This window comes from Passer montanus, unplaced genomic scaffold (genome assembly GCF_014805655.1).
Source record: "Passer montanus isolate IOZ18808 unplaced genomic scaffold, ASM1480565v1 scaffold93, whole genome shotgun sequence".
Classification (NCBI taxonomy): domain Eukaryota; kingdom Metazoa; phylum Chordata; class Aves; order Passeriformes; family Passeridae; genus Passer; species Passer montanus.
Genome location: NW_024374701.1, coordinates 509,236 through 530,106, shown reverse-complemented (window position 1 = coordinate 530,106; position 20,871 = coordinate 509,236). Strand labels below are relative to the sequence as shown.

The 20,871-nt window shown below is 53.6% G+C and overlaps 3 protein-coding genes across 4 annotated transcripts in view; 2 read left to right on the top strand and 1 right to left on the bottom strand.

Moving 5' to 3' along the window:
* Nucleotides 1-912: 912 nt before the first annotated feature.
* On the top strand, nucleotides 913-13,694 carry IP6K3 (inositol hexakisphosphate kinase 3). Of its 2 annotated transcripts, none has more exons than XM_039695826.1 (6): nucleotides 913-1,351; nucleotides 4,712-5,053; nucleotides 8,683-8,863; nucleotides 9,940-10,112; nucleotides 10,729-10,904; nucleotides 12,284-13,694. In XM_039695826.1, the coding sequence occupies exons 1-6, from the start codon at nucleotides 1,255-1,257 to the stop codon at nucleotides 12,734-12,736; spliced, it is 1,422 nt and encodes a 473-aa protein (XP_039551760.1). In that variant the 5' UTR covers nucleotides 913-1,254; the 3' UTR covers nucleotides 12,737-13,694. The 2 variants fall into 2 exon arrangements, with proteins under 2 accessions (XP_039551760.1, XP_039551761.1); XM_039695827.1 differs by lacking the exon at nucleotides 913-1,351 and adding an exon at nucleotides 2,602-3,505.
* A 1,400-nt stretch (nucleotides 13,695-15,094) lies between these two features.
* LOC120495875 (ubiquinol-cytochrome-c reductase complex assembly factor 2) lies at nucleotides 15,095-19,022 on the top strand. The gene is made up of 4 exons (XM_039695801.1): nucleotides 15,095-15,264; nucleotides 17,690-17,764; nucleotides 18,071-18,140; nucleotides 18,838-19,022. Exons 1-4 carry the CDS (start codon nucleotides 15,127-15,129, stop codon nucleotides 18,930-18,932), a joined length of 378 nt encoding a protein of 125 aa, XP_039551735.1. The 5' UTR covers nucleotides 15,095-15,126; the 3' UTR covers nucleotides 18,933-19,022.
* Nucleotides 19,023-19,176: 154 nt separating this feature from the next.
* The window catches only part of ITPR3 (inositol 1,4,5-trisphosphate receptor type 3), a 38,948-nt gene continuing 37,253 nt past the window's right edge, over nucleotides 19,177-20,871 (bottom strand). The window contains exon 58 of the mRNA XM_039695800.1: nucleotides 19,177-20,820. Within this exon, the coding sequence (XP_039551734.1) occupies nucleotides 20,752-20,820 (69 nt within the window). The 3' untranslated portion in view covers nucleotides 19,177-20,751. The remainder of the gene's footprint in view (nucleotides 20,821-20,871) is intronic.

Genomic DNA, 20,871 nt, shown 5'->3' with positions numbered 1-20,871 from the left:
TAAATTTCTGTAATGAACCACATTTCTATAAATAACTCAGCCAGTGGAGCTGCTGCATCCCCTCCCTGTCAGGGAGGCAAACGTGGCCCAGCGAGGGCTCTGAAATGAGCCCAGCTCTTCATCTTTTCCTTTCCTGCTTCCATTTAAAGCCCTTCCCATGGGATGTTTTTCCTGCTGCTGACACGACAGCTGATTCTGCACCTTATTGATGGGCACGGAGTCAGGGCACGGGGCCAGTTCTCCTGGAAAGATCCAGGGGAGCTGGGAAGCCAGGCCTTGGCAATCTGGGTCTTTCTTTCATCCTTGTCTTTCATCTCAGGCTGGTGAGGCCCCTGCCCTCACCATGAGTTTGATCCCTCTGCTCCTCTCAAACCTGATTTCTCCCTTCCAGTCAGTGGGAATTTCCACATCCACCACTCCCTATCCCAGCTGTGAGGTTTTCTTCCCCAGCATTTTCCCCACAGCATCCCTGGGGGCCCAGGCCTGGGATGGCTGTGCTGAAGTCCCCAAGTTCCTGCTGGGGCCTGGGGGTGAGAGTGGGCACCGTCCCCTCCTTGTCCCGGCTGCTGCCCAGGCCCAGTGCTCCTTGTGATTCCCTAAAAACCACGTGGATCCCCTTTCTTTGGGGTGCAGGGCTGCCAGGAGCCCTTGGCACTCTCTGTACAGCACAGCAAGGCCTGGGGGACACGCTGTCCTTGAGGATGGCTGCAGGGGACAGCGTGGCCCTGGCAGGAAGCTCCCTGGGACTTTTCCATTCCCATCACAGCTCCCAGCTCTGACGTGTCTCTTTTCCCCTTGGCAGGGCTGGAGCTCTGGATGCACTCATCTCCTTGCCCAGCTTTGGGCAAGCTCTAACCTTCCCCTGCTTTGCCCACACCCTTCCTTTGCCACAAAGGGGATTTGGTGTCCCCCAGCCCTGTCACCTCCCCGTGCCTCTCCTCCCGCATCTCCCTGGGCTGTTCTTCCCGGTGGTTTAGGAGCTCCATCCCTCTCCCAGTGTCACTCTGCAGGGAGGTGACAAACCCGAGCTGAGGGGGGAGTTCCGTGGAAAACAGATGGACAAATCCCCAGTTGTTTTCCTGGAGAGCCGATTTCCCAAGGCAGCCGGGGCGCGCGGCCGGCTCCTCTCGTTCCGTTCCCAGCCCTCGCACGCGGCTCTTTCCCTGTCCCAGCCAGGCTGTCCCTGCCCAGCACAGCCCCCTGGAATGTCAGCTGGACATTCCGGGCTCCTGCCAGCGCCGACGCAGTCGGGCCATGCCCAAACGTTCCCTCATTCCTCGCTCTGGAGCTGCAGCGAGAAGCAGCGAGAAGGCCGGCCCAGGCAGCCCCCGGCGCACACCTGCAGCCCCAGGTGAGCTCGGGGCTGGATCCCCGGCCAGGAGGGACGGGGCAGGACGGGCACGGCCTTGGGTGTTGGCAGGGAATGGGAGCAGCAGGGACAGGCGGCTCTTGGGGCTGGTGGGAGTCTCTGCAGGGACCCTGCAGCTGGTGGCTCTCGGTTCTCCATCGGGGGATGGAATGGCTGGGAAGCGTTGGGCTGGAGGAGGGGAGGGAGGTGCTGTGGAAGGCGGAAAGTGGGCAGGGGGGTGAGGGAAGCTGTGCCCTTTGCTGCAGAGTGTGGTGGCACTGCGTCTGTGCTGGCACCGGGTCCATGGTGGCACTGTGTCCCTGGTGGCACTGGGTCCCTGGTGGCACTGGGTCCTGGTGGCATTGTGTCTGTGCTGGCACCAGGTCCATGGTGGCACTGTATCCCTGGTAGCATTGTGTCCGTGCTGGCACTGGGTCGGTGGTGGCACCGGGTCCATGGTGGCACTGTGTCCCTGGTGGCACTGGGTCCTGGTAGCACTGTGTCCCTGGTGGCACTGGGTCCTCTGGTGTTACTGGGTTTGTGGTGGCACTGGGTCCTGGTGGCATTGTGCCTATGGTGGCACTGTGTCTGTGGTGGCACTGGGTCCCTGGTGGCACTGGGTCCTGGTGGCACTGTGTCTGTGCTGGCACCGGCTCCTGTGGTGTTACTGTGTCTGTGGTGGCACTGGGTCCCTGGTGGCACTGGGTCCCTGGTGGCACTGGGTCCCTGGTGGCACTGTGTCTGTGCTGGCACCATGTCCATGGTGGGGCTGGTGTGACTCCAGGTGAGCTCCAGCACCGTGAGCTGTGCACGCACAGATCTCAGCCATGAGCTTTTCTTGCCTTTAATGAAGCAAAGAATCTGCAGTGCAGTGCTTGGAGCCCAGCTCTGGAGTTCTGGGAGAGCAGGGAGGTGGCCACGAGGGGTGACACTGAGAGCACAGAGCTCTTGTGTTTAGACAGATTTTGCATTTTAATATTCCTGGGGGTTTCTGCCACCAGGACCCAGCTTGGCCTGGATGTGCATTCCCCTGGGGCCACAGGAGTCCTGGTTGGGATGGGATGGGATGGGATGGGATGGGATGGGATGGGATGGGATGGGATGGGATGGGATGGGATGGGATGGGATGGAGTAGGTGCCACTCAAAGATTAGAGAATTGAACCTGCCCAGTTCCTTTTGGCTCGGTTTGGATTTGGGATAAACAATCTGTTTCACTGAGACTCCTTTGACATTTGGCCCTGTCTGGGAGCAGGGGGGGAGGTGACAGTGCCAGGGGAGCAGTGCTGTCCCCAGCACTGGGGCAGACTCACCCAGCTCCAGCCCTGCCAGGAGCAGGGACACCTTCCATGGCTTCTCCAAAGCCCCATTCCTTTCCTGGAGAATGGAATATTTCTCTTCTATGCAGAGGAATGTTCTCCATATCCTCCTTCCCCGATATTTCCTGGCTCACTTCCACCTGCAGCACCTGAGCTGCTTTTGCTTTAGCTGGGGGAAAAACACTGACAGATTCTGGTTTTTCTTGGAGGGTCTTGATTTATCTGTAATTCCGTGTATTTTTAGTGACGTGAATATCTCCTGGCATTTGCGATACCTTGAGCCACTGGAAGTGATTTATTTCCAGTGTCTTGTTTCAGGGGAGCTCAGTGTTCACAGGAACATTTATCTGCTCCGAATGGATGAGCTGCTTCCCGGCAGAAACTCCCAGAAAAGAACCTCCTTCTCCTACTGCAAATCCCGCTCCGAGTTTTGCTTGGGAGAAAACATTCGGGAGCTTTAGCAAATTGTGGATGTTTTTTCCCCAATGTTAAGGTTGCCAGAGCTGTCAGGGGGTTGTGGCAGCTGAGTCTGAGCCTTGGACTGTCTCAGAAGCAGGAAAGGATTTAAGTCGTGTTGTTCCCTGCTCCAAAGAGGTGTTATGACAAATCCGCTTGCTTTTGGCTTTTCTCCTTCTTTTTAAGGATGAGAGGAAGGGGGGGCAAAGCCACACAAAACAAACTACAACAAACCCGCGGCTCCCGAGGCAGAAAATCCTCTTTAAAAATTGCCACAACTTAACAAAATGCTTTTATTAACGGCCAGGAAAGCTCCGAGGAGCCGCTTTCTTCCCGGCTGGAAAGCGCTCGGCTCGGGGGCCTGCCTTTGTTCCTCCGGGAAAGGTAATTGTAGAGCAGGAATTCCTCTCCGAGGAGGAATAATGGGAGGGGAAAAACCCCACCCTGGGGGAGATAAAGGAGCGTTCGGAGGTGGGAGCGGCTCTTCAGCCCGCTCCATCCCACTGCTCCAGGCGGGGAGCAGAGCAGGCACCTGCGCCAGGTGCTTTTCCCTCGGGGGTTAAACCCAGCAGGGGAGATTTGAGCATCCTGAGTTGGAAGGGACCCAGAAGGATCCAGCTCCGGAGCTCTGGATGCTTCCTGCAGGATGAAAGCCCTCCCAGCAGAGCTCTGCCCGCCACGGAAGCTGCAGGTGCCTCCCGGAGGTGCCAGCACCCCTCTGCTGTGCCCTGCTCCTGCACAGGGAGGGGTGACAGCGCTGCCCGGGTCACACCTGTCCCGTGGGGCTGGCAGGGGTGGAGCTGCTCACCTGGCAGCACATCCTGGGGGCTTTCCTGGCAGACCTGGGGCTTGGAAAGGCATCCTTGTCCCTGCACTGGGGCTCTGCTGGCAAAAATGGGGTGCAAAGCTCCCCCCTCCAGGTTGTGCTGAAGCTGGAGCAATCAGGAGAAAGGGGCTGTGCTGCCATGGGCCCATCCTCAAATGACGATTTGAATAATTTTTTTCCCATCCCTGTGAGTCTGGGATGTGGAGTGTCCACCTCTGGTCCTTTTTGTCATCCTTGGTGCCTGTGGGATTCAATCCCTGATGTCCACGAGGCGTCCAGGGTGTCCTGTGAGGGATGGAGAAGGAGCAGGTGCTGCTGGGTGCTGCTGCTGGGGATGCAGCACAGATGTGCTCCGTGATTTTCCACATTGCTGCTTTAGAGCTGAGACGTGTTGCTGTCAGAACCAAGAGGAATTTCTGGAATCAGGGGGAGTCCCTGGGGATTTGCAGGGGCTTTGCAGCAATGCTGCTGTGCAGGGAATGTCCAAGGGAAGGCCTGGGACCACCCTAGCATGGCCTGTGGGGCAAACTGGGGGTGTTCCACAGCACCAATGGTGTTAATCCCTGATCCTGCTGCCTTGATGAGGTCACTGCTTTAATTCACAGCTCTTCTGATCGCTGTCTCTTGTTCCCAGCAGATCAAAACTGGGACTCTCTGTGCCAGGCTGGGGCTCCCTGCCAGCCCCTGGGCACTGACACACCTCATCCCACCCAGCTGCTGGGTGACCCTTCTCCTCTAACTCCTTGATTCTCTCTGTTTTGCAGATCCCATTAGTGAAAGGAGGAAAACCCAGCGTGGGGGAAACACCAGAGTGGGTGAAAACCAGCCCAGCCCTGCCCGTGCCAGCCCGTGTCTGCCAGCTCCGTGTGCTGCTGCTGCTGCAGGGTCTGCAGCCCCCTGGGCTGTGCCTGGCACCATGGTGGGGCAGAGCCCTGCCGAGCCCAGGGCTGCTGTGCTCCTGCAGCCCTTCGTGCACCAGGTGGGCGGCCACACCAGCATGCTGACCTACGACGAGCACACCGTCTGCAAGCCCCTGGTGTCGCAGGAGCTCAGCTTCTACGAGTCCCTGCCCCTGGCCATGAGGCAGTTCACGCCTCAGTACAAAGGTAAGGGGAGTGCAGAGCTCTCAGCTCCCTAAAAAGCACCCCCAGCTGCTGCAGGTGAGGCCTTTCCAGGCTCAGAGGGTTTTCCTGCCTGTCCCTCTGCTTGCTGCCCCATCCCTGAATATCTCAGCCCCTGGAAAGCAGCACTGTGAGAGCATTTTTTAAAGACATCCTCCCTCCCTTCTCTTCCTTATTCCTTCAGTACTTTCTGCTTTTACTGCCAGACTTGTGCTGCTCATAAAGCTCCTGACCCTGGCTTTTGGGGGAGGCGAGAAGCTCGCTTGTCACGTAAAAACTTAAAATATCTCTTGGTCCTTCGGCATTACAGCAAAGAGCTCAGTCAGCCACGGCTCCAATGTGCTTCCAGCCCAATCTCTCCCTTTCCCAGAAAGTCAGGGGCCCTGCAGATTTATTGGACAATATTAAAAAGATACTTAAAGGAGAAAAGTTTCCTCTGAGCAGTTTCCTCTGGCAGGAGCCGGGCACTGCAGCACTGGGGCCTCGCTGATAAAGCTGTTAAACAGTCCCAGTTTAACCAGTCCAGGGGTGCCCTGGTTATTCAAACCTTTGTGTCTTTTCTTCTCCTATTTCAAATCCCAGAGAATTTTATGATGAGGGGTAATTAAAAAGCAATTCTCCACTCTGGCATTGGGCTCAGAGGTTTGTTCCTCTCCTGGCTGTCCCAGCCCTGCTGCCAGGCAATCAAAGAGGTGGAAGGCTTTCCTGTGAGGATGATGAGGGAGATGATCCTGGTGGCTCCATCCCCCACCCACACGTATCCATGTACCTCATCTCTATTTCTGGGCTGTGGGAACGGCCCTGGGACCATTATGTAATGGTGACATTCTGTGCAATGGTGACATTCTGTATAACGATGACATTCTCCACAATGGGGATCAAATATCACCCAAGCCTCACCCCGAGCCCGTGGCTTTTCCTGCTCACCTCACCCAAATCAGGCACTTTGGTGACCTTGGGACCAACTTTTACTCCCTTTGAAGGCTCTGCCTGTCCCAGTTGAGCTCGCAGGGGGATGCTGGGCTTGTTTTCCAGCCCAGTTCTGCTCAGGTTCCCAGCGCCCTGGGCCGTAGATGAATGTGCTTGTAAACACAAAAATAAACCCACGAGGGCAGAGTTACAGAATGAAACCTCCTGAGAGCCTCTGGCATGCCACCAGCGTGGTGACAGCACCCAGAAATACCCTCTGGCTCCTGGCTGGTGGCGGCAGGAGGGGCACTGGGCTGTCAGTGACACCAGAGGCCAGCACAGACAGGCACCCAAAGGCTTTGCAGAGATGTTTGCCCCCGCAGCAAAGGAGGAGCTCTGGGGGATGTCTGCCACACACAGGTCATGGCAGGACACCTGCAAACCCCCGTGGAATCCCCCCAGAAGACAAAAAACACTTTCCAGACTGAGCTGTAGGTTTTTTGAGGGCTGAATTTCCAGCTGGGAGGAGGGAGAGGATCGCATTTCCCTTCCAATTTAACGCTTGGTTCTCGCCTTTGAAAATCTCCCCATTAATTTTCATATTAATGGCTGATATTTAACAACTCTTACTTTCATGCTATATAGAAGTTTTTTGGGGCCAGCCCGTCAGCACTATGCAAATGAGCACAGCCCTGCTGACTGTAGGCAGGAACTGGGACAGTTTTTAAGGTTATGGTGTTTGCAATCGAAGGCTCTGGTCGCCTCCCCGTGACTTTTTAAAATGAAAAAGGCTTTGATTTAGGCAAAAGAGACACTGGCTTTTTTTTTTTTTTCTATGCCTACATCCCCTGAAAATGTGAAGCAGTCATCCAGGCTCAGAGGAGATTTGTTTGCTCTCAGAAATATGGATTTTTTAAGAATAGGACTCAGGGAAAATGTAATGCTGGAGCCTGAGCAAGGTGGAACTCCCTGAGCTCACCACAGAGGGCTGGGAGGGCTAAAAATATTCCTTTTCCCCCTAATGAAGGTTTGCAGCCCCTCAGCTCCCTTGGCAGAGCAGCCTGGGTAGATTTTCCCCCCATTTCTGTGTAATGTCAGCCCGTTTAACCCAGCCTGTTCACAACAATGCTGATTGTGCAGCAGAAGGGACCAGGAATGGCTGAGCCGAGGGAAGAGCACCCAAACCCAAGTTTTGGGGTGCAGGGATGGGCACCCCAGTCCAGCAGGGTGGCTGAGGGACAGTTCAGGTGGGGAAAGCCCTGCGGCACAGAGCCCAGCAGGCACAGGAGGCAGAGCCTCTGCTCGGGGTTTGCTCACTGCAGTCACACTCGGAATGGAGAGAAGGGGCTTTGCACCTCTATTTGCGTTGGCACCTTTGCTTGGGAGAGCAGAACTGTTTGTTAAGCTGCTGAGATCATCTCCCCACACGCCCGGCAGACCCGGTGAGGATGCCCTGGGCACAGCTGGATCCAGCCCAGCTCTCCCTGTCCCCAGCTGGGCTCTTTCCAGCACTGCCTTTGCCCTGTCCCTGGTCCCTGCCCTCTCTGGGAGCTGGCAGCTTCCTGAGCCCCAAATCACAGAATGAACCAGCTTGGAAAAGCCCTTTGAGCCCACCAAATCCAACCCATGACCTAACCTAACACCTCCTCATCAACTAAACCACGGCACCGAGTGCCACATCCAGCCTTTTTCAAACACATCCAGGCACAGTGACTCCACCCTGGGCAGTGCCTAATCACTGTTTCAGTGAATAATTTAATTTTTTTTAAACATTTAAGCTAAACTTCCCGTGATGCAGCTTAAGGCTGTGCTCTGAGAAGGCCCCCGGAGCGTGGGGAGGCTCGGGGAGCCGTGGCGGAGCTGCGGGAGCGGGCTGGCGTTATCAGCCTTTCCCAGAAAGGTCAGAGCCGGCGGCAGTGCCACCCGTGGCCATTCCTGCGCTGTCACTTGAGACGCGCAGACAGCCGGCCCCGTGCCAGGCATGGGCTAAATCCGTGCTGGCATTTGAGCCCTGTGATTCCTGTCAGAGTCAGGGAAAATTGCAATGTTCAAATGCAGAATGGTGTTTTAAGCACTCAGGGTGGGAAAAAATAACCTCCGGTCGCAGTCATGGTCCCTGCGGGGCGCAAGCACGGGACGTGTGACACTCCAGCCCCCCATGGGATGTCTGGGTGCTGGCCTTGGCGCTGGGGGAAGGACACGGCCGTGACAATGTGTGGGCAGCACTGCCAGCCCACGGCCACATCCCTGCCCTGCTCCTGGGGCTCTCCAGCTAAAAGGAGCCGTTGGCACGCTGGGTGTCCTTGGAAAATGCCTTGTCCCCAACCCTCCCTCTGCTTCCTGCCAATGAAAAGTGTTTCCAGCCTTGTGGTGTCTTTAAAAAGCACTTAAATCTTGTGATAAATGAGCTGGGAGTTCCTGATCCGAAGCAGGGGGCTTTTCTGGGTCACCTGGGGCACAGCAGGGCTCAGAGGGGTGGGAACAAACGAATGTGGGGTCAGAGGAGGCAGGTTTCAAACTGAGCCTTAAGAGGGGGAACCCTTGAAAATCCTGAGAGTATTTTCCAGGGTCTCAGCCTAATGATGCTTTATTGGGCTTGAAATCAGAGTGGGATCAGTGAAAGGCCACCAAAACACGAGGTGGTGGCCAGGCCTCCGTGATACCCCACGGGTTCATCTGTCTCCTTTGTTTTCCCCTCTGTCCAGGCATTGTGTCCGTGCACCTCAAGAAGGACAGCCTGGGCAACCTGACCCTGATTGCCAGCCCTGGCCTGGGCCAGCCGGACAGCTGCGGCCGCCTGGACAGCGCCGGAGGGGACCCCGCGGTCACCCTGTGGCACAAGCGCAAGTGGAGCCACACCCAGGTCACCAAGACCTTCAAAGACAGGTGAGGGTCCGTCACCCCCTGCAGTCCTCCTGGCTGGCATCTGCAACTTGGGTGGGATGGGTTTGGGATGGGTTTGGGATGGGTTTGGGAGGGGTTTGGGATGGGTTTGGGATGGGTTTGAGATGGGTTTGGGATGAGTTTGAGATGGGTTTGGGATGGGTTTGAGATGGGTTTGGTGGTCCATCTGTGGGTTTAAGGCAAAAGGACCCAGCCAAGGTGAAGAGCAGCAGAGCCGTGCCCTGTGTGTGTGATTCTGCTCTTCCCTGGTATGGGGACAGAGTGAGGTGGATCTGGGATGTTGTTGTTCAAATATCTGCCTCAAATTCTGCTCTAAACCCCATTCCTTGGAGCACAGCAGGCTCCAGGAGAGGAGAGGCCATAGGAGAACAGTCACTGAGCATGGAATGTCCCTTTGCTGGCAGCAGAGGGGCTTCAGTCCATCCCATCCCATCCCATCCCATCCCATCCCATCCCATCCCATCCCATCCCATCCCATCCCAGGGGAGAGCTCTCCCAGGAAGGCACCCAGTGCTCCCAGCACCTCTGCCTTCATCCCAAACTGGTTCAGAGCAGCCCTGGGCCACCCAGGACTGGAGGAGGAAGACCCCTGCTACCTTTGGAGTGATGGGAGTGGTAGAGTTGGGATGAGCAAGACCAAGGAATGGCCCCCCAAGAAGAACAAATCTTCTCATCACTCCCTTCCTTGGAGGCAGCCCTTCCAAATTGGGAATCATTCCCATTGTTGGACCATTTTCCTGTGCTGTGCCCATTAGGTGGATAAATAAAGCCCCTGGCAGCTGGGGCTGTGAACGGCTTTTCAAGGGAGCCAGCACACTTTAAATTATAATGAAAAAAAAGTATTGGCAGGGAGCAATAGCTGGCTTTCTGAAAATTACTGTTATGGAGTAACAAAGGATCTCTGCAGGTTGGATATGATCAATATGGTTCCTTTGAGAGTCCCTGAAAATCCACCTTATCAAGTTTGAGGCTCTACAGGAAAAGGAAAAAAATAGGGAAGAGCATATTCTCCTCTGGAGCTTATAAACCTGACATGTCCCTTTGTGTGCTTTGTCTAGCTGCCCTGGCAAGATGCTTTTGAGGACAGACCTTCAGTACCACACAGATTCCCTTTTGGAGGATGCAAATGGGAAGCAGCCAGAAAGGAAGAGCTACAACCCCTGGGGACTGCACTGTCACCGGCAGCACCTGAACCGCATGTCCTCCAAGCACAACGAGAACAAACTGCATCGTATCCTTTCTCCTCTCTCCCCTCCAGCACAGTCCTGGCTACAGACAACAGCTGGGAACCAGTGTAGGGTTTATTGCATCCCCTCCTCTGCACAGACTCTGGGAAAATAAGGAATATTGTCTGTTATCTTCTAAAAAAAAAAAAAAAAAAGAGAAAGAAGAAAAAAAACCATTTCCCATAAAGAGTTCTCAGCAGAAGTCAAAGATCCCCTTGGCATACATTTAAAAACACAACTATACAGGAATTAGCAGCTGCCTCGCCTTTTATTTTCCTATTACACTTCATTACCCAGCAGTCATGTGAGTAATAGAGTTTAACAACTTCCCCCACCCACCGGAGCGAGCTCAGCACCTAGGGAAGGTGTCAGAGTGACAGCCCAGGGCTACGGTGTCACTGGAGAATGGAGCTGTTGGGGCTTTAATTGGTAGGGCTGTAGTACAGTAAATTAACTGGAATTGGCAGCGAGAGGCCCATAGCAATGACACGTCAGAGAAATTGGCTGAGAAAGTCTCATTACAGTTGTGAGCTGTTATGGAGAGTGTCAGCAGTTGCTTTGATTTAAGGCCTCTTTCAATTAGAATTTAAAAGTATTGGGTTTCCCTTAACTCACGCTCAGAGTTTCTCCTGCTGGAAAACGTGGTGTCCAAGTACAGCTATCCCTGCATCCTGGACCTGAAGATGGGCACGAGGCAGCACGGGGATGACGCCTCAGAGGAGAAGAAAGCCCGGCACATCAAGAAGTGTGAGCAGAGCACCTCGGCGTCGCTGGGCGTGCGCATCTGCGGGATGCAGGTAACGCCTCCAGCTCCTCAGGGTCTTGGTTCCCCCCTTGGCTCCTCGCTTGGAACCAAGCTGGATTCTCCAGGAGTTCTTGGCTGGTGTGAATTGAAGCGGTTTTATTTTTTCCCTCTCAAACAAGGGTTGTAAAAAGTGGCCACTTGTGGGAATCTTTAAAATCAGAGGGTTTTGGGAAAGCTGTAAAAGGCAGGCCTCAGAAACAGCAGAACTGAGAAGCAGCCTTAAGATTTGTCAGCAGAAAAGTTATATAAGAAGTAGGAATTAAGGACAAATAGAACAATGGTCTGTGTATTAATACTTGGATAGAACAACTCCCTAAGAAACAGAAAAGTATATCTAGCAAGGTATTAGGAAGAAACCCTCTGATTTTAAGGATTCCCACAGCCACTCAGCTCTGTGTCCTCTCAGAGAGGGTGTCAAATATGGCACATTTAGGGTGACCTTTCTCTGTGCCACGGCCACCAGTGCGAGCAGCTGGAACCTTTCACCCCATCTGAGAAGCTGCTTTTACACACAGCTTCCTGCTCAGCTCTTGGCTGCTGCATGAAAATACCCCAAAAACACCACATTGCCCCACGTGTGCTTTCACTGAGCTGTGAGAGCCAGGGGTTCATTTTGAATTAAATTTTTCCTGCTGGAAATCCCCATCCTTCCTCCTGGAAACCCAAACCACACGTTTCTCTCACTCACTGTTCTCAAGCAGGTTTCAAAACACTGCCTGAAGGATAATGAGAATAGAATATAAAGCAAAATATATAAAGTCAAAACCCATGTCCTTTTCAGGCATCTTTGTATGGGCAGAGTTGAACTTCAGCAGTCATATTGATCCTTGGAGTGGCTACCTAGAACAGAGGCTAGACAGAGATAAGAGAATAAAGTAGGTATTTATTAAAATTAATAGATACACCTTGAGCAGTCAAAAGCCTCCCAGAGGCTACACCCGAGATGGAAGATGGTCACAAGTTTTTCAGACAGATATAAGTTTGGTCTATTTGCATATTAGGGGTTAATTCTCCAATTACAGCTTCAGGTAATGAAGTCATATACCCCCAGTTCGCTCATCCTCGACTCACTTTTGTTTACACTTTGCTTTGTTTATACTTTGTTTATCCTTTGCTGAGGGCCTGTAGGGTGTCCATGGGTTCCAGGCCCAGAGGAATTGTTTTGTCTGACCAAAGTGTGTCAGTGCCAAGTGTTAACTACCAAAGTTAGTTACATGAACTATATGAAGTTATATGAAGTTTAGAGTTAGGCACTAATGCAGCACAGGATTTGAAAAATACAAAGGCTAAAATCTTTATCTCTAAAGCATCATTCGTGAATCCCTCACAACTCAGGACGATTTGATGGATTATTCCTCTGTTCCCTCCCAGGTTTACCAGGCAGACACCGGCCATTTCCTGTGCAAAGACAAATACTACGGGAGGAAGCTGTCCCCGGAGGGATTCCGGCAGACCCTGCGGCAGTTCCTGTGCAACGGGAATCAGCTGAGGAGCGACCTGCTGGAGCCCATCATCCTGCGGCTCAAGGCGCTGCTGGCGGTCATCAGGAAGCAAAGCTCCTACAGGTTCTACTCCAGCTCCCTCCTCATCATTTACGACGGGCAGGAGCACAAGGAGAGCGTGGATCAACACCTCTCCTTCCCAAAAACTCACGGCACGAACCCCTCCAGGGTGGATGTGAGGATGATAGACTTTGCCCACACCACCTTCAAAGGCTCCAAGAGCAACCCCAATCCCACCCCGTACGATGGGCCGGACCACGGCTACATTTTTGGCTTGGAGAACCTCATCAAAATCCTTCAGAGCCTGTTGGAAGGGAAGTGAGAATTTCTGTGATTTCCTAATGACTGATAGCCCTGAAAATCCCACCTGGGGTCGGCTGTGTGGGACCCTCCAGCTGCTGGATGTGGCAGGGAACGAGCACGGATCAGTCGGGAAGTGCTGAAAATTTTCCGTGTGCCGTCACTGAACTGAAGCGTGGAAAGCAGAGAGCTGGAAGAATCTGCTCTCTCTGCCATCCATCAGAAGATTTATTTTCCTTTCTGGTTTTACTGCTGTCCTTGATTTATTTGTGAGCCAAAGAAAGCATTACTTGGGAAGAGTCTTAATGATAAACCAGGAGATGCTCGCCCCGCAGCCGAGCGGGAGGAGCGGGTTTGAGGCAGGAATGAACAGATGGAGCTTCCATTTGGAGCTTCCCTTCCTGCTCCTGCTCAGGTGGGAGGGAAAAACACCCTCCAACATTCCCAGTGCCCCTAGTTGGGATTCTCTGTACACGTCTTCAGACCAAGAGTTGCACCTCACCAAGCTTTAACATCCCTGTGGGGTTATAACAGGGAATTTTCCACGGATTTTCTAGGAAAGAGGCTCCACTGGGGCTGGAAGTGTGGGAGTGTGATGACTCCGTCAGGTATCAGCCACAAAAAACATTCACATCAAGGGATTTTTGCTTAAAAAAAAAAAAAAAAAAAAGGAAAAACAGTGTGAGATTGGGTCAGGGACTGGACGTCAAAGGTCACCCAGAAATTCTTTGATACAAATACTCTGTGTGTGTGTGTGCGTGTGTGTGCGCATGTGTGTTTGAAGGAGACAGTAACAAAAGACTCTAAAAATAATGTTTACAGCTTTTGTGGACAGATTTTATTATGATGATGGAACAAACACAATTCCTTCCTGCATGGTGTGGGAAATCTGAAGGAGAAGTCCTTGCACAAGGAATAGAGCTACAGAACTCCACTACTGGGGAGAGGGGATAGAAATAAAATTGTGGAAGTAACTCCCACCGTTGTCCATCTCTTTTTCCCCTCCTGCAGCATCCTTGAGGTACATTTATCCTTTGTTTAAGCCCATCATTTTTTAAGAGAGCTGTTATTGCCACGGGTTTAAACACCAGATCCCAAGGGAGACGCTTCACTTGGATTTACAGCAGAAAGCTGGGGGAGCTGCTGCAATTTATAGCAGGAAAATTTAAGACATCTGGCCCAGTTGTGTGTTTTGCTTGGCCCGGAGTCCACCTGGGAAGACTCTTGTTCACAGTGTTGGGTTATTGCTTGACCACAAACTGTAAAAAAAAAAGCCACAAACACTCCACTTCAGTAGAGGTTGAGCCACAGATTGTCCTGGCTCACAGCAGAAGTCTGTGATAAGACTTTGTGGCTTTGTGGACGAGTTTGTACAGAGCCACCTGAGCATTCTCAGGGTGCAGGGATGGATGAGAAGAGTCTGGGTGTGACACCACAGCCAGAGCGCTTCCTTGGGCAGCCCCTCACTCTTCATTGCTGCACAGAAAACAACTCGTTGGCTGAATAATTAGAAAAATCTCCATGCGCTCTCTCTTTTCACCCCTCATACACCTGCACAGTGTGGCCGGCAGTGTCCTAGGGAAGTTGGATGGGGTTTGGAGCAGCCTGGGATAGTGGGAGGCGTCCCTGCCATGGCAGGGGGTGGGATGAGATGGGATTTCAACTCAAACCATCGTAAATCCTGTGAGGAGTGGCTGAGGGAGCTGGGAAGGGAATGGAGACCCAGGACGGGCTGAGGGAGACGGGAAGGGTCTGGAACATCACGATGGGCTGAGAGAGCTGGGGAGGGTCTGGAGACCCAGGACGGGCTGAGGGAGCCGGGAAGGGTCTGGAACATCACGATGGGCTGAGAGAGCTGGGGAGGGTCTGGGGCATCAGGAGAGGCTGAGGGAGAAGGGAAGGGTCTGGAGACCCAGGAGAGGCTGAGGGAGCCGGGAAAGAGGCTCAGCCTGGAAAAAAGGGGTATCAGGGCGGACTTTCTGGCTCTGCACAAGTCCCTGACAGAGGAGGGCAGCCAAGGGGGGTCGTGCTCTGCTCCCAAGGGACATAACAAGGGGAAACACCCTCAAGCTGAGGCAGGGGAGGTTCCGGTTGGAATTTCCTCACGGAAAGGGCGGTCAGGCTTTGGAGGGCGGTGTTGGCGTGCCCATGGCTGGAGGTGCGGCTCTGGGCAGCCCACAAGGCGGGCACCGGGCACGCTTTTGCGATAAACTGGGACACGCCTTAATGGTACAATCAAATAGGGATTTATTGATTACAGCAAGCAAGGCATAAACAAAAACAAGCCGTGTTCTATCACACTTTGGCTCCCCCCACCATCACTCTCCCCCCTCAGGCGTTCCCGCCCTGCCGCGCCCGCACGTGACCCGGCGCCGCTGCCGCCACGTGAGGCGGCGCACGTGACCCGGCGCCATGGCCGCCAGCCGCTACCGGCGCTTCCTGCGGCTCTGCGAGGAATGGCCGGTGGAGGAGACCAAGCAGCAGCGGGACCTGGGCTCCTTCCTGCGCCAGAGGGTGGCACAGGCCTTCCGCGAGGGCGAGAACACGCCGGTGAGGGGCGGGAGGGCGGCACCCGCGCGGCGCCGGCCTGGGAGGGCGCGGAGAGCGGCGCTGAGGGCGCGCTGAGGGCGCTCTGGGGGGCTCTGAGGGCGCTCTGAGGGGGCTCTGAGGGGACTCTGAGGGCGCTCTGGGGGGCTCTGGGGGGCTCTGAGGGGGCGCTGAGGGCGCTCTGAGGGGGCTCTGAGGGGGCTCTGGGGGCTCGGCGCTCACACGCGGCTCTGCCCCGGGGCTCGCTGGGCTGCCTGCCGGCAGCAGGCTGTGCTTGGGGAGTATTAGATCCTGAGCTGGGAGGGAACGGGGAATGCAGGGGTGATGGAGTCCTGCTGCTCCCGGGCCTTTGGGACACGCATCCCGGGAAGGCTTTGGAGTACCGGCCATGGGCTTGTGCCTCCACGGGGCAAACTGTGCCCCGGCCACCTGGGCTGTACGTGGGACAAATGATTGGCAGCCAGGACGCTGGGTTTGTACCTGGGACCACCTGGTTTGTACCCTCGGCGTTGGGTTTGTGACCAGGATAAATGGTTTGTGCACAGGACACTGGGATTGTATCCACGATAAATGGTTTGTGCCCAGGACACTGGGTTTTGTAACCAGGATAAATGATTTGTGTCCAGGACACTGGGATTGTACCCAGGATAAATGGTTTGTACCCAGGACACTGGGTTTTGTACCCAGGATAAATGATTTATGTCCAGGACACTGGGTTTTGTGCCCAGGACACTAGGATTGTACCCAGGATAAATGGTTTGTACCCAGGATAAATGGGTTTTGTGCCCAGGACACTGGATTTTGTACCCAGAATAAATGGTTTGTGCCCTGGCACCTGAATGGTGCCCAGGACAGTTTTCACCCAGGACACCTGCTTGGTGCCCTGCACACATGGTTCATGCTCAGCCCCAGGACAGCTGTTTTATCCCCAGGATAACTGCTTTGTACCCAGCTCTTGCGCCCTTTACACCGTGTTCTTTGCAGACCCCGTTGCTGTGGTTGTGGCAGTGGGGCGCAGGGCTTGGGCAGTTTGTCAGCCGTGCTGGGGTCCAGTGAATTCCTGAGCTGTCCCTGCCTCGAGGGTGGCACGATGGGATGCTGCAGCACTGCCTGACACTGATGGAATGCAGCGCTTGTACAATCGAATTCCGCCTCCAGCTGTAATTCTGTTGGAGTTTAGGCTTTGCTGCTGAAATAAATTAGGGAATCTGCTGCCTGACTTGGCTGCAGACCTTCCCGGGAGCGGAGGTGTTGCTGCAGAATGCAAATGTGCCCTTTCTTAGCATAAAAACATTGTTCCAGAGATGCCTTTGCCACCTCAAGGGGCCATTAGAGGCTCCTAATCCGGTACTGGTGACCAGAATAGTCTGCAGCAGGCATTTTGGGAAGGCTTTTATTGCTTTTCCATATGCTCAGGACAGCTTAATGTGTTGCACCAGTTGGCTCCAAGATCCCAAAGCTGCCACTGATCCTGGAAATCTGAATTGATGCCTGCAGCAGTGGTGGCAATTTGTGTGTGGAGAGGCTGAATGTGCAGGCAGGAGGAGCTTCTGAGAGGGGAATTAGAGCCACAGGGCTTCTTTAGCCATCTAATGGAATGAGATTTGCTGGATTTCCAGGGGAGGAATGCTGTTTGTGCCACTATTTTAATGTCTGGATCTGCTGGAGCATTGGCAGGGGGTGTTTGGGCTGCAGGGCACAGGTGGGGATCACCTGCAGGGAAATGTGGCTGTCCCTGTATCCTCTCTCCTGCAGAGACCTTTTCCTTTTCATCCTGACACCTTTCTCTTGGTGTTATTTTTACTCTTGACCTGTTTTAACCATTCATGGACCAGCAGTGAGTTCTGGGGTGAGCTGGGATCATTGCACTACAATAAAAACCAACAGGGAAAACGTTGTAGACTGGGAAGGCAGCTGAGCAGGGGCTGTGCCAGGCAGAGACACCGAGCTGAGCCGGATCTCCCAGCTGAAATAGAAATCCAGTTACCCTTCAAGCTGTTCCTTGTCGTTTGTGCTGATTTCCCTAATCAATTACAGGCTATTTTTAGCCCCCTACAGGGAGCCCTGGCACCTTGTCCTGGTGATTCCCTACAGTGAGGCAGGTGACAGAAGTGGCCTTGCAGCAGGAAGGGCCACAGGTTTCACAGCACCAGCCCATAACCTTCTCTGGGGCTGTGCATTCACTGTCACATCCTGTTGGTGCAGAGCTTCAGATCCATTCTGGAAATCCCAGGTGTTGTTATTCCTGTTGGCCGGGCTGGTGGGAGATGGAGGGGAAAAACCTGGAGCAGCAGAGCAGATGGACAATATCCAGCAGTGCACTGGGAATTCTGAGCTGCTCCTTCATGGCTGTTGTCCCTTGGAACGAGGAGGGTTTTTGCTGTGGGAGTGTAAAACCAGACCTGTGTGACACTTGTGTCCCCTGCAGATCTCTGACCCCGAGGCCTGTGACCAAATGTACGAGAGCTTGGTCAGGATCCACACCAACTTCTACAAAAACAAGGTGAGAGCTGAGGCACTGGCCTCTGCCCCTCTCTTTGGGGGGAGCCACCCCCTGCTGCAGGATTCCTGGGAATGGCAGCGTGCCTGGGAATGCCTGAGGGACAGCTGAGGGGTGGGTGCAGCCGTGCCTGTGGTCACCCAGGGCAGCTGCTGGGTGAGCAGGGCAGGCCTGGTTCTTGGTGTGGATGAGCAGAATCCCAGCTGAAAAGGCACTCACACTGTGCCAGCTGGAGACACGTGCACCTTTTTCATGCACTACCAGTGACTGCTTTGTGTCCTTCCCTCCCTTTCCTGCTCTCCTGGGAAGTACCCACGCCTGAAAGACACCACCTTCACCGGGGTGACACTGGAGGATTGCAGGACAATCCTGGCCACAGGTACTGCTGCTGGGCTTGGTCTGAGGGGCAGGGGAAAGGGACAGTCTGGGTTTTGGGGTGCTCCCTTGCATCCCTCCTCACCCCTGGGGCTGGAGGGCAGCAAGGGGCTGCCTGCAATTCTGTGGACGTGTTGGATGAGGAGTAAGTTCAAGAATAATTCAGTTGAGGAGTAACTCAGTATTCTGGGGTGAAGAATCAATGGGATTTTGCACTGTCAGCAACCATAGAGGGTTTGCAAAGGCTCTGTGGGGTCAGACAGCAGGATCTGTGTGGAAGGAACACTTCTGCTACGTCAGCCCAACACTGAGCTCAGCTTCTGTTTCACCATCTTCCAATTCCCCTCGCATTCCTCCTGTGTCAGACCCTGGGAAGGAGCAGGTGCCCCACTCAGAAATGCTCTCACCACATCCCTTATGAAGGGCAGAGCTGGGAGCCAGGGCAGTTTTGTTCTGCTCCAGTTCCTAACTTTGATTGCAGTGTGTGGAAACTGAGTATCAGTTGTTGGTGATAAGAGACTCCCTGCATTGATTGGAAGGGAAACCAACCTCGCCTCGGGCCTGGAATGAAAATTCATTAAGAGGAAAAGTCAGGAAAGGAAATTAGATGGAAGGCAGAGCTCTTTTAAGAGGGTTTCATTCCTCTGCTTGCCTGCTTATCTTCCTCTGGCCCCATCTCTGTCTCCCTTCTCCTTTTGCAGACATTCTGAAACAGATGGAAGACAGGAAAAAAGGGACGTGGAAAAGACTGCGGGAAAAGTTCTCTGCCAAGAAACCCGAGGAGGACTTGAAGTGAGGGCTCAGCTCTCAGCTTCTCCACTGTACATATCCCTGAAGCTCTGTGTGTTGCCATGATGAATAAAACCACTTATTCCTCTTAGCAACAGCATTTTTGTTCAGCCCTACCCTTTACATTCTTCATATTTAGTGCCTCCTTTTTTCTGCTGAGAATCTGGTGCAGAGCTTAACACATCCATGCTGGTGCAATGTAGGGAAGGGAACTTTGTGGTGTCAAACCTGGCCCTTTGTATCTCAGAAAATGGAACGAGCAGGAGCTGCCCAGAGGGAGGAGGTGCAGCTTTAAATGTTCTTGTGAAGAGAACAGAGAGGATGTGAAACCCTCTCTGTGCCTGTGTTTGTGTGTTAGCCCAGGGACCAGGGCAGTGCAGGGAGGGAGAACTTTAATCACCACATTTATTTTCCTTCGGAGAAGACAGAGAGGACAGAGGGTGACTTTGCCATGGTGACAGTGGAGCACTGCACGAGTTTAATTGAGATTTTAATCAGCTGCTGCTGCTGGAGGAGCCAGCTCTGTGCAGATTCCCCCCAGCCTGAGGAGAGGGATGTGTGGGTTAGTGCAGAGCTGAAGGTGAAGGCAGGATTAAATGACATGCTGCTAGATGGAGCCATAAACACATTTCAAGTGTTCTGCAACTTCACTGTTACGGGCTTTTTTATTCCTTTTTAGAGCTTTTCTGCTTTCATCAGTGTCTGTTCTTGGGCTTGGTGCTGGGGCTGGCTTGGGAAGGATGCGTGTCTGGAGCAGAGCTGTGCCAGGGCTCCACAGCACCAACAGCTGCTCCTTTTTATGGGTTTCAGCAGTGATTTCCTGGCAGGCACTGAAAGAATTTGAAACTGCAGCAGGCTCTGGTCCAGAGCTCCAGGAACCAGGGCTGGTGCTGGTGGTGGCTCTTCATGGCAGCGTTTGGCAGGGGATGTGCAACACCTGGAGCTGGGAGCACCCTGGGTGCCACCCCTGCTTTGGGTTCTGTCCCAAAGCCCTATCACACACCAGAGGGCACAGGGAGGGGACTTTCTTTACCACGTTGAAGGTTTTATTATAACATGATTCTGTATTTAATTTAGTTAAGGCAATTTACACTTCAGTTCTTAAGTAACAATGATAACAACTAAAAAAAACCAAAACAAAAAAAAGGTAAAACATGACACCAGAGATGAAACTAAAACACAGGACACCCCTTCACAGTGAACTCCTGTAAACCTGCAGGCTCCTACTACTGCTTCCCAAAGATCCTTGGTCCACAGAAGGCAAAAGACTTTTAGTTCCCACTAGGACAAGCTCAGCTCCTCATCTGGCAAGTTAATTAAATTAAATCCACCTCCTTGAGTTCAGCTGCTCTTTGCTGCACCACAGGATGGAGAGAATTCTGTAAATGGAGAGGGGTCAGCGTGGAGCAGGCACAGCAGATAACGAGGGCTGCTTGGCAGATACCCACAGGGACAAGTGGCACTCAGAATAAGTTAAATAGTGCGGCCCTACAGCTACTTACCCCACAGCCAAGGGGCTGGAGCACATGGAGATAAAGATACAACCCTCCACAGTTGCAAAATAAAAGAGTTATTGCAATGAGGAATGAAAGTCCTGTATGGTTTATCTTCCTACGAGGGTGTAAAACACCTGGGCCCAGGTGTGGGGTGGACTCTGGCCAGTCCCTGCTCCTGGGATTGCTTACAAGCTCTAAGGGAGATGCTGCCTGGGAAGCCCTTTCCACGTGGTCCATTTTCCCCAGACAGTGACAATCCACGCCTGGAGCCCGGGGAGGAGCAGCCTCCTCAGCTGGCAGCGGTGCAGTCCCTCGGTGGCTGGAGCTGCCTCAGTGGTTCATGGTGTTCTGGACATCCACAAACCCCATCCTCTGCCGGCGCTTCCGCTGCTCCGTCATCTGCCATTCAACAAGGACACGCTGAGGCAATCCCAGGCCCTCCTGCTCTTG